At 39.9% G+C, this 12,069-nt stretch overlaps 1 protein-coding gene across 4 annotated transcripts in view; it reads right to left on the reverse strand.

Moving 5' to 3' along the window:
* Positions 1-4,176: 4,176 nt before the first annotated feature.
* The window catches only part of MSRB3 (methionine sulfoxide reductase B3), a 209,941-nt gene continuing 202,048 nt past the window's right edge, over positions 4,177-12,069 (reverse strand). For all 4 annotated transcript variants that reach the window (XM_035256188.3, XM_054238310.2, XM_078336123.1 and 1 more), the window contains one exon: positions 4,177-7,750. In XM_035256188.3, the coding sequence (XP_035112079.3) occupies positions 7,580-7,750 (171 nt within the window). In that variant the 3' untranslated portion in view covers positions 4,177-7,579. The remainder of the gene's footprint in view (positions 7,751-12,069) is intronic.

Here is a 12,069-nt window from a genome sequence, read left to right on the forward strand (position 1 = left end):
TTGAAAGGAATCAATTTTCTGAGTAGCAGATCTCAACTGTAAGCTTAAAATACTCTGTAAACCATGCTGTAAAGAAATATGCTGTTACCCAGGCTTTGTTGTTTAATTTATGGAAAACAAGCAGAGTAGACTCAGCATAATTCTTCAGGGTCCTAGGATTTTCAGAATGATAAATGAGCATCGGCTTCAACTTAAAGCCACCAGTTACAGTAGACCTTCACAAGAAAGTTAGTCTGTCCTTCAAAACTTTGAAACCAGGTATTCGCTTCTCCTCTCTAGTGAGGAAAGTCCCAGATAGCATCATTTTCCAATAGAAGCTGTTTCATTTACATTGAAAGTCTTTTTTGGTGTAGCCACTTTCATCAATTCCCTGGGCTGGATCTTCTGAATAACTTGCAGCTTCTCTATCAGCACTTGCAGCTTTACCTGCACTTTTACATTGTAATGACTTTTTTCTTCAAACCTCATGAACTATCCTCTGCTAGCTTCAGACTTTTCTTTTGCAGTGTCTTCACTTCTCTCAGCCGTAATATAATTGAAGAGAGTCAGAGCCTTGCTCTGGATTAGGTTTTGACTTAAGGGAATGTTGTGGCTTGTTTGATCTTCTATCCAGATGACTCAAACTTTCTCCATATCATCAATAAAGCTGTTTTGCTTTCTTATCATTCATGCCTTCCCAGGAGTAGCACTTTTAATTTCCTACAAGAGCTTTTTCTTTGCATTCATACCTTGGTTAACTGTTTGGTGCAAGAGACCTAACTTTAAGCCAGTGTTGGCTTTTGACCTGCCTTCCTCAGTAAACTTAACCATTTCGAGCTTTTGATTTAAAGTGAGAGACATGTGACTCTTCCTTTCACTTGGACACCTAGAGGGCATTGTAGGGTTTTTCACTGGCCTAATTTCAATATTGTTGTGTCTCAAGAAATAGGGATGCCAAAGGAGAGGGAGAGAAACCAAAAAAGTGACTGGTTGTTGGAGGAGTCAGAACACACACAACATTTATTACGTTTGCCATTTTTATAGGCTCAGTTAGTGGTGCCCTAAGACAATTAGGAGAGTAACATCAAAGATTACTATATAACATATTGCTGTAACTGATGTAATAACGATCATTAAAAAGTTTGAAATATACCAAGAATCACCAAAAACCGACACAGAGACATGAAATGAGCACATGCTGCTGGAAAAATGGCACCAAAAACTTGCTTAATGCAGGGTTGCCATAAACCTTCGATTTAAAAAAAAAAATGCAGGATCTGCGGAGCACAATAAAGTGAAGCACAGTAAGATGAGCTGTGCCTGGATATATATACACATATATATGAATGCCTTGAAAAGGAGAGGGGGTGAAGCAAATGAAAAATAAAACTTCTGAGATGATCTTAGACAACCACTACTTCTCAAAATAACCAGAAATGTGTTTGAAAAAGTGACAGATCACACCCCTCCTCTTTCTCTGAACCACCTTGTTTTCTTCTCTTCTGTGTGAAAGACTGTGTATTTTTCAAGACCCAGCTGCACTTTCATCTCTAAGTGAAGCCTTCCTTGACTGCCACTCTCCCTGCTTCATCACTTTTCTAGGGGAGGATAATTCATCCTACTCCCAGTTGAGTTTTCATTACATTTTATTTGCACTTCTGTATAACCCTATGCAACATAGGGTTGATATGTACAATGAAAGGTGATATGTAAAGGTATTATGCATAATTAGCTACATTTCTGTTTTTCCAGCTAATTGCACCACACAGGGAGTCTTATTCAGTTTGGGGTTTCCTGTGCCAAGTATGGTACCTGGCACCCTAGTACGTGCTTAATAAATCATGCTGAATGTATGAACTTCATATTCCAGAGGGATAGGCTGGAAATAGAGATGGCAGTTGGTTTTGCTTGCAGTTTTTATTGTTGTCGTTCTTTGTCTGGTCTTGATGCTGTAAGTAAGGTAAAGTTTGTGGTAGTACCTAGTGGGGTAAAGATTTAGCATTTGTAAAATTTTGGCATGATCTGCAATCCATATTAGAATTCTGGGATTTGGTAGTGAAGAAAAAACACTAAGGAGATTTGAAGAGATCTCTGTTCCTTCCCTAAAGTTTCTCTGCCTTTTCCCTAAGGACATAAATGGAAGACTTGGGCATAAAGAATCAGGAACCCCACCGACCATGTGTGGGGAAAAGACCCCTCCTATGTAATTGGATGTAAAAAAAAAGAAAATCTCTTTTAGACAGGCACAGGGTTTTGGCTGAAGTTCAGCCACATACCTATTCTAAGCTGAATTTGGGTATAGCCCTAATAATTGCAGTTACTCTTTAGAGAAAGAACCCAAGAGGTTTACCTGGAGATTTTTTCCAGATGTAAGCAGGTATGTGAAAAGCGCAGTAATGAAGATGTAAACCGGATGAGGCCATTTTGTGCCCTATAGTCTTTCCTCCAATCGCTTGAATGCTAGGAGATGTTCCCCAGCAATCATAAGGATGATGCAACACAGCCATCTAACAAACACCAGATGCCTGAGTAGCCTTATAAGCTGTGGTGTTAAAGAGAAGGGGGGCAAAACCCCAAGTATGAATGCCTCTGCAGTTATCAATCTGTCATGAATTGTAATCAAACAGAAACAAACCTCTTTATTCCATCAGTTCCTGGGAGAGGTCCATCAGGTGTCCTGCAGACATGCTCTGAGTGTGGTGAGAGCTCACAGGAACCTGTCATCCTCCTTCACCCTCCCATGGCAGAGTCTGACTTAGTGACCTTGGTAAAGACACCCCACCCCCACCACCTGGGCTTTCTATCTTTCTGGATGAGAAAGGATGTGCTGGATCAGCTATGCCAGAAAGTGAGTATTTTGGTTAAATGCATCTTTAGTACCACCTCTATTCTTTTTTTTTTTTCCCTCCATGTGAATCCAGAATAGGAAAGAAAATGGAAGAGATGGGAAAGGTGATACATAAATTTATACACTGAGGCCTGCTCTCTAATTCTTGACATTACTGTGATGAACCCTGCCATGGATGTCCTGTGGTTCTAGAAAGGCACTGGGAAGCACCATTGGGAAGCCCAGGCTCAGCCCAGAAACGCAAATAGTTTAAGGTGGTGCTAGTGAATGAGGACAGGCTTGTCCTCCAGGACAAGATAAATGGGCAGTGAGGAACAACAAGAGCTAAAAGGCATGACATTTTGGGAAAACTATCCACCCACCGCCATAGAAAGAAAATTACTGATGAAAAAAAGCCATTTTTGAGGGTCAGCTATAAATGCTTTTAATATTAATACTAATTGAAGTTTTCTCACTAAAAGTTCCAAGGCAGTGGTTCTCAAATTTGAATAAGCACAAGAATCACATGGATGGTTTGCTAAAGCGCAGTCTGCTAAGGCCCCAGCCCAGAATTTCTGATTAAGGAAGTCCAGGATGAGGCCTGGAAACTTGTATTTCTGGCAAGTTCCCAGGTGATGCTGATGCCTCAGTGCCTGAGGACTACACTATGAAAAGCAGGGTTCTAAGGTACACTACATAAAGTTGCTGGCCTGTGAATTTTAAGATCCCAGGAATATGACTTTAAAAACGGGCTGAAAAATAAAAGTCTTCATCACTCCACTTCTGCCCCCTAAAGTAAATAAATCGACAAAACAACTCAACATTTCAACAACAAATAATACAATACCAAAACTCATCTGTAGAGATGGCTTTTAAAGGTAAAATCATCTGTGAGCAATGGAAAGCTCCTAATATACTGCCCTAGAATCCAACCCTCGATGGTAGCATAAGTTTCCTATCAATTTTTTTAACAGAGGCCAAAGCATCAGTGTGGTATCATTCCTGCATTTTTACTCACAGAGTTGTCCTGGTGGAACTCACAAGTCCATATTTTAAGCAAAAAACGTACATAAGCTGCTGAAGATTTTGCTGAGGTGAGGTGAAGGTTGAGTAATTCTACAAATGTTTCCCTTTCCTCTAGCCTTTCAGATCCCTGGAGAACTCTCCCAGGGCCTGTGGTATGGAGAGTTGAACTTGACCCTACTGTGAGAGACCCAACTTCCAAAGACTGCATCAGATGAAAGGCTCTCTATACAGACTGCAGACTTGTCAGCTGGTTAAGGAGGCAGACAGAGCAGTCTACTAAAAACTGCAGTCCATGTTTCTGTGCTGAAAATAAGAGGAGTCTTTAGGAAGCAAAGAAGAAAATATTTTATAAAGAAATTTTATTGCATAATTCTTGTATACAATAAACATTGGAAAAGGGTTTTAATTAAAATTCATGTCTTTTTTCAAAAGTTTTGAACTGTCTGGAGAAAAATTACTACAAAGCTATCTAAGGCAAAAATAATATTTAACCTTCAAAACAAAAGATAATCCCCTTCACCATTTTTTTTTGTATTTAAAGCAAGACATTTTAAACACAATTAACATGGAAAAGTTTTCAAATTGCTACATTATTTGCATTAAGAATTTAAATGCATCTAAGAAACACATGGGGCTATTCTCTAAAACAACAGATACTGCTGCCTTCTTTAGATCCATTCTGCTTGAATGTAGGTCTGTACTTTTTGTACACTAACAGAATCCTGCATCTTCTAATGGTACAGTAAGAGCTGGAATGCAGAGAGGAAAAGTTCCATACACTTCCTATGTTAAATGGCATAACTCCCACAGATCACATACACCTCGCCATATTGACTCACTTCATTGCACTCCATATCCTGCAAAAATAAATCTAGTGCTTGACAGCTGACATTATTACTCACTGACGTTTTAGTAATATATTTCTTTCACATAAGACAGAAATATACTGAAATTTGATGCCACTTAAACCCAAAAGCAATCTGGAATTAAACCACATGCATACACCCCACTTTTCTTCAATGGATGTTGCATTTTTCTTAAAGTTGATCCTGGAAAATGTGGTAGAAGAAAAACTGGCTTTCCGTGAAACAAAGACTAAGGATTAGAAAAAGAGGGGTTTTTTTTAGTGAAATGTTAAGTTCTATAATAAAAATGAAGGAAAATGGCAATACAATCTCTGTGGAGAGGGATCAGTACAGCCTCTCACCGATCCTCCTTGTCTACCCTGATACTGTGGCCTGCATCCCAGAGACCCCAGGGGAGGCTATCCCACAGAGCTAGAGCAGCCAAGAGATGCTGTGTGTGCCTCTGAAGGATGAGCTGCAGGCTATGGCAAAGCCCTAAGAGACCCATTTCTGTGGCCACCCCAATATGGAATCCTGGGGTCGTTAGGAAATATTGGAGCTTTTTCTGTGAGATTTGGAAAGACTTGTAGGATGGTCTCGATGTTGATGGCTGAGGTCTGGTCTTAAATTTTATACCTCATTTCTAGAAGCCTATTAATTCCAGAGTGAATCCAGGGCCTGGGGTGAATGTCTTGGAGCTGAGAGGGCATCTGGATGCTCAGATAGAAATCTCTTATGTGAACATCCAGATAAGAGTAGGGCTTACCTGGAATCACAACGTTGCAGCGTACGTAACTATGAAGAGGCCACTGGAATGTCAGGCTTCTTAGGGAGGTGCTTGTAGAGAGAGACATGGAGGAATCTGGACATGGCCACATTGACACTGTTTGTCACAGCTTTTCATTCTAATTTCCTGTTGTTTCTTTATAATTGTCAAATGTCCCTCTTTCTTTTTCTTTCTTTTTTTTTTTTTTTTGTCCCGGTGCTTACAAGGAAAGCTTTCAAAGATTTACAAAAATATTTTTTTTTTAAAAAAACTACAATTCAGGATTAGCATTCAAAGCTACAAACACAATGTACATTCATTACACACCATACCTTCACACCTGGCTACAGCAGTGTTGACTAATATCACCATTGTTTATACTTGTGAAAACTTTATTGTGCACAGTGACATCCATTCCACCAGACTCAATGTTATAAAGCAACGGAGCAGAGCTTCTCAAAGTAAAACTAGCTGTGTTGCTACAAAGGGAAATTCTGGCTCTTGGCCCAACTATTTCCATACCAATCAGCTAAGTCAGCCTCCTCTCTGCTTCTTTCCATTTCAAATGCCTGGGCTTTGGCCTTTGAGGCAATTAGAACCAGATCAGTTTAATTTTACAACACTGATCTCAATTGTCTAGCAATACCGTGAATTTGCCCTGAGAGTATCGATACATTTTACAAATATTATGAGTCCCAGTTTATACATGAAGAAATAGGCACAGAGAGGCTAAATGGCTTGTCCCTTGTCACACAGAAGATGATGTTGAATATGAAACTTGAGCTTCTGTTTTAGCTTTCCATGTGAATCCCCATGTCTCTCCAGAGGTCACTTGAAGCTCTGTGCACAAGAGCCCCCACTTGGATTCTGTTTGTTATCTGTAGTGTCCTGTCCACTTTTCAGCCCAGCACTGAATTTTTCAGTACCCAAAATTCAGTGCTCTCTGCTTGGTCTTCTCTGCTCTCTGTCATTCCTGCTGCCTTGATGAAGTGTGTCATCCTCAATATTTTATTTTACACAGTGGAATTTACCAAAATGCCCTTCCAGCTGCAGCTGCTTTTAGGTGTGGAAAGAAAGACTTATAAAAAGGCAATGGGCAGGTGTTCTTCTTTTTTAATTTTAGACCAAGTGGGCTCAATATTTTACAGTTGTCTTACATTCCAATGCCATTTTCCTTTTCTTTTTTCGACAGGATCTTGCTCTGTTGCCCAGGCTGGAGTGCAGTGGTGCGATCTCAGCTCACTGCAGCCTCTGCCTCCCAGGTTCAAGTGATTCTCCTGCCACAGCCTCTGGAGTAGCTGGGACTACAGGCATGCACCACCATGTCCAGCTAGTTTTTGTATTTTAAGTAGAGATGGGGTTTTATCATGTTGGCCAGGCTGTTCTTGAACTCCTGACCTCAAGTGATCCACCCACCTCGGCCTCCCAAAGTGCTGGGATTACAGGCGTAAGCCACTGCGCCTGGCCTCCAATGCTTTCAATGGAAAATAAAATAAAATAAAGGCCTAACAGTGAGGTAATGTTTACTTCTCTGCCACAGCATTCAGTATACCCCCTCGGATCTGGCAACAATTTAACATAAGGAAAGACTTTAGACCTTCACACCCTTTTAGTGAGGAAAAAAATGACCTTAGCTCAAACTTTCCACAAAGCTGAGCAGTCTTATTAAGACATCATTCCATCCTTATCTTAGGTGAGTCTGTGCAAAGGCCTCAAGGCCACATGTCTTGCAGGTCTCCATGTCCTGCACTTCCCAGCTCTGGTCTCTACACTGCAGAGGAGATCTCTATTTTCACTTTTGAAGACCACCAACCTTCTGCTTCTGAATCAAAGGAGGAAAAACTGCAAAAGAAGCCATGTGTTCAAAGAAAAGAATGCCAAAGGGTATAAGTGGCTTGTGAAGAAGTTTCACAAAGCTGTCTCCATTTTCTAAAGCTATAAACAGTTCTTGATCTAGTCAATAGCAAAATACATGGATGGCCAGGGCTTCTGTTTAAGCAAAAGAAGAAAAAATATCAATAGCACAAAACTGCCCTTATAGTTTTTGAAAAAATATATCTATTTAAGATAAACAATTTTGATTTTTTTAATAAGCTGTGCATTAAGTACACTTTGTTTCCATCATTCTCCATTACTCTAGAGCTCTGCTTTGTCTGCCTGGGCTGGGCTGGCAACCCCACTGCCTCCCTCGGCGGCGGCACCATCGCTATCCACAGGTGTGAAAGATAAGGCAGCCGAATTTATGCAGTATCTTTTCCCAGTTGGACGAGGCCCGTCATCAAAAATGTGCCCAAGGTGAGCACCACACTGAAAGAGAAGAACAAAATGTAAGCAAAAAGCATGCACAAAACAGGCTTTCAGAGGAACTCACATTAAACAGTTTAAATGGATGACCGACCTGTAGAGAAATGAAGGAAACTATCGTGGATGATTTCTAATCCGCCTGTCAATAGCCAGAAAGATGGTTTCTGGCAGGCTTTGCACCACATGCTGAGAATAAAAAACACTAGAATTGTGCATATCAGAAATCATTTAGTAGCCACTGTATTTTTTGATCTGTGAAGTCTCTCAGCCAGCTGAAAAATGACTGCCATAATTTTATGAATCAAGTTGACCCTTGATCTTCCCTTGTAAGAAACATGGCAGAATAAAATCTTTCCCCCTGGCATTACTTTTGGCTTTGGACGGGTGGGTTTCAGATATGCAGAAGTCCACTGAAAAGATACTGTTTAACTGGCCATGACAGAGGTGATGTTTGCTTTCATGGGCAGTAAAACTTAACATCAGACAAGCATTGGATGTTCTTGGAACCCAGCTAAGCAATGGCAAGGCTCAATAGATTTATGTCACAGTCACCAGTGCTGCAAATGTAGCAAAAGGAAACATCTCTAGCGCACACAATTGTTTTTTTCCTGGCTTCCAATAAGTGGACTGTCATGCTTGCTTCTTTATCCAAATGAACTATAATATAAAGAAAAGGAATAAGCTGTTTAGCTAAAATCAATTTTACTGACTACTCAAAAGCTGGGGAAGAAGAAACCTAAGGTCTAGACAGAGACAGAAGGAGTATCATTTTGATGTTTGAGAGAAATTCAGCTTCAAGAAAGTCTGTCCAAAAAAACTGGCTCAGTGAATATCTGTGCAGTAAGTGCTTTGACGCTGGGTACAGCTTCGGGAGATGAAGATACATCTCACACTCTGAATATCTCCTACCCTTTTCTAGCAGGGACGGGGTGAAGGAGATGGAGAAACTGGTGCAGCATATTCACAAGCAGGCTGTGAAAATCCATCATTTATCATGGAACAAAGAATCGAAAGCCTGAGGTAAATGACTTCCATTCACTCACTTATTTATGGAGTGCCCGCTACATGCTGGGCACTGTTATAGACTCTGGAGTACAGACAACAATCCCTGGCCTCATATAGCTTATATTCTAGTAGGAGAGACAGAGAGTACACACAAAAAAACAAGTGAACTATAAAGAATGAAAGGTAGAAAGCAATGCTAAGGACGGAAAAAAGAAGGTGATATGAAATGTCAGATAGGGTGGTCAGGAGAGGGCTCCCTGGACTGACTTTGGAATAAGGACCTGGAAGAAGTGAATCTCTAGGGGAGCGCACTTCGAGGAGAGGAAGAGTCAAGATTTAGGTAACAGTATGAGAGAAAAGGCATGTCAATGATTTGTTAATTCTCACTGTGCTGGTCTGGTGTATAAAACACAAGTTTCAAGTAAAGAGTATGAATTGACAAGGGACTGGGGCTGAGATACCAAATGGAGATGAAAAGAGAAAAATGAGGGAAAGTACTCATTACAATGAAAAGCACCAGAATCTTAGTTTCCCTGTTGAACATGCTAAGCTCAGTGCTCAAGCATTCCCTAGTTATTAATAAATAGCACAAATAGCAACTTTGACTGTATGGCACTTCCATGCTAAAGGTTCATTCTCATTTCACTGCCAGCATACTGTGTCAGTTTATTAAAGAGCTAAAAATGAACCCTGAACTGATTTGATCTATTGCCTAGAAAATACGAAACAGGCCTAAAAAACAAATCTTGTATTATTTTACCACATTCTATGCAGGTTTAGGTAATATCAAGGCTGACAGCTCAGATTGCTTTTCCTTTCTATAAACAATTGATACCAAATTTTTAGGCATCCACAGCTAAGATGAACCAGTAAAAATACATATGCTTGCCCAATTGACACAGGAAAACCCCCATTTCTGCCTGCCAAAATAGTCAAGGTGCTGTCCAACAGGAACTAGTGCTCTCGGTGACCAGTGTATGTGCACAATTATTGATCTCAGATGCAGCCCCAACACTTAGAGCATTTGGCATTTAAGAGATGAAGTTTTCACATACCTAAAAGCCTTAGGGGTGTGTGTGTGTGTGTGTATGTGTGTGTGTGTGTGTCTCTAATGAGAGAATACAGCTAGTTGGGAAAAATAAATAATATTGCCTTTGCTAATAATCTCTTGAGCATCTTGAGAACATAGTTCTATTTGTACTACACCAAAAATAAACTGTAGTAAGGATATATTTGAAGGTGTTTAAAAATAAGTTATATGGTCTTAATTTCCCAAATCATATTTTAAAAATCCAAATTACAGTAACTGCATCTGTTGAACTGGGTCCGTTTTCAACCTGTAGTTTCATTTGCTAATCTGGAACTAGTATTCTGGTTAAATAGAATGGAAAACACTGATTCTAGATGTGTTCTTAATCCAATGCAAAAGAAAAAGAAGCGAGGAAGAGAAATTATAGTAAGAAAAAGACAATAAAAACCATTTGCTAACAGATATATGGGTTGAGGATAGGGGTAGAAAAATCCTCAGAAACTGAGTCCCCTGAAAATGATAGTTACGGCTTCATTATACTTGCCACAGAGTGTTCTGGAAGTCACAGCAGCCTTAGGTTACTGAGGGAGAAGCAGCATCTCAAAACATAGAAAGGAGTTTATCTGATCTGTGGCACCGCACACATGCCCACCCCACTGCCAGAAAAGCCATTTGTCCGAGGGAAGCCTAACTTACATAGTGCCATTTGTGCCTCCTCCCAGGTAAACCTAGTCTCCCAGAAAGGAATGTTACCCGGTTTCTTTGAAAAGCACACAAGCCCCAATGGCTCCTCCCTGAGAGGTCGAGCATGAGGTCCATTCTTTGCAGCTTCTAGCCTTGGGAAAGCTGGGAGGATAAATGGAAGTTGTCAGCAATGCATTGTTTCTTTAGCTGGCTGCAAGCTCTGCCTTCCAGGCTCCAGCCAACTGGCAATATTTTGGGATCTCTCAGCACACCTGGTTGTAACTGAAACAAACTGGTTGCTCATTGAAGAAATCTCTGAGACCTGCTGTTAATGATTTATTTCAGGATGGAATCCTTAGTGTGAATTTCGAACATTGTTTTTAATGCTTATGTGTTTCTTTATTTCACAGGTAAAGGTACCTGAATATTCTAGTCTTCATTCTGAAGAGCATCAGATTGTTCAAAAGAAAACAATTGAATTCTCACAAGAATCCTTTATCACCTAAGCCTCCCTCTCAGAAAAGCTGGCAGCTAAAGAACCTGCAGAGAACCAAGGAAAAGGATCTCCCTAAAATAAGTATTTGAGCATAAAATTTAACATAATTCCTTAAAATCTAACTGCAGTTCTCAATTGTATGTATAGAAACACCAACAGTGTATTCAACACGGTTACATTTTTCTGCACTGATGTATTTCCCACTGTCTTAGAGGGTTTCTCCTAGCTATTCCTAGGATGTTTGGGCTTTATTATTGTCATTTTCTCTTAAGTGTTTGATCTATGACAAGAAGCACTTTCAAAGCAGGGCTTTTACACTTGGGCACATGGGGCAGGATGGGAAAGAGAAAACAGTTTGAAGAAGAAAAGCAATTTACTTTGCCAGTAGTATTCTGTTTTCTCCCACTGTTATTGAAGACACTTGTGTTTAAGTGGGGGCTTTTTTCCTCTGTGTTTGTGATATTAATCTTTTGCCAAGGAAATGACTGTGAAGTCACCAGTTTAGCATTATGATTTTACTGAAAGATCAAAAAAAAGAGATGGGCTGTGAGTCTGAAGCCCTATTGTAACACATGGGTATCTTTAATCATCAGCAATATATAAGTTGTCATCTGCAGAAGATTAATAAGGTTTGGGGGTTTTACCAAAAACTGCTTAACTTTTGAAAAATGTTTTCCATTGGTGCATATTTACCTTTCTGTTGATTTGGCTGACTTAGAACAAATTAATAATGATCTTAAACAAACTTAAGGGACTATACCATAGACTCAACAGTAATAGCAGCACTCATAAATAGACTCCAATGTGGGTAAATTCAAGAGATCTGATGGTTTCCTTAAAGATTATTACAAAAGTTAAGTGATTTATTAGACTCCCATTTGCTCCAGATGTAGAATTTTGATCTGAAGAAGAAAGAATTCCCCAAGTATTCTAGAAGGAGCTTACTTCACTGAGCTACAGCTTAAACCATGGAAATCTTACCTCTTTGCACTGAATTTAAACTCCTGACAAAGCATTGCTTAACAGGCTGGGGTTGAAGGATTAGGGAGAGGCTGTCAAATGATTATTCATAGTAGTCAGTGAAACTGGAATAGAAGCAATGTATTT

The sequence above is a fragment of the Callithrix jacchus genome, chromosome 9 (genome assembly GCF_049354715.1).
Source record: "Callithrix jacchus isolate 240 chromosome 9, calJac240_pri, whole genome shotgun sequence".
In the NCBI taxonomy this organism is placed as follows: Eukaryota; Metazoa; Chordata; class Mammalia; order Primates; family Cebidae; genus Callithrix; species Callithrix jacchus.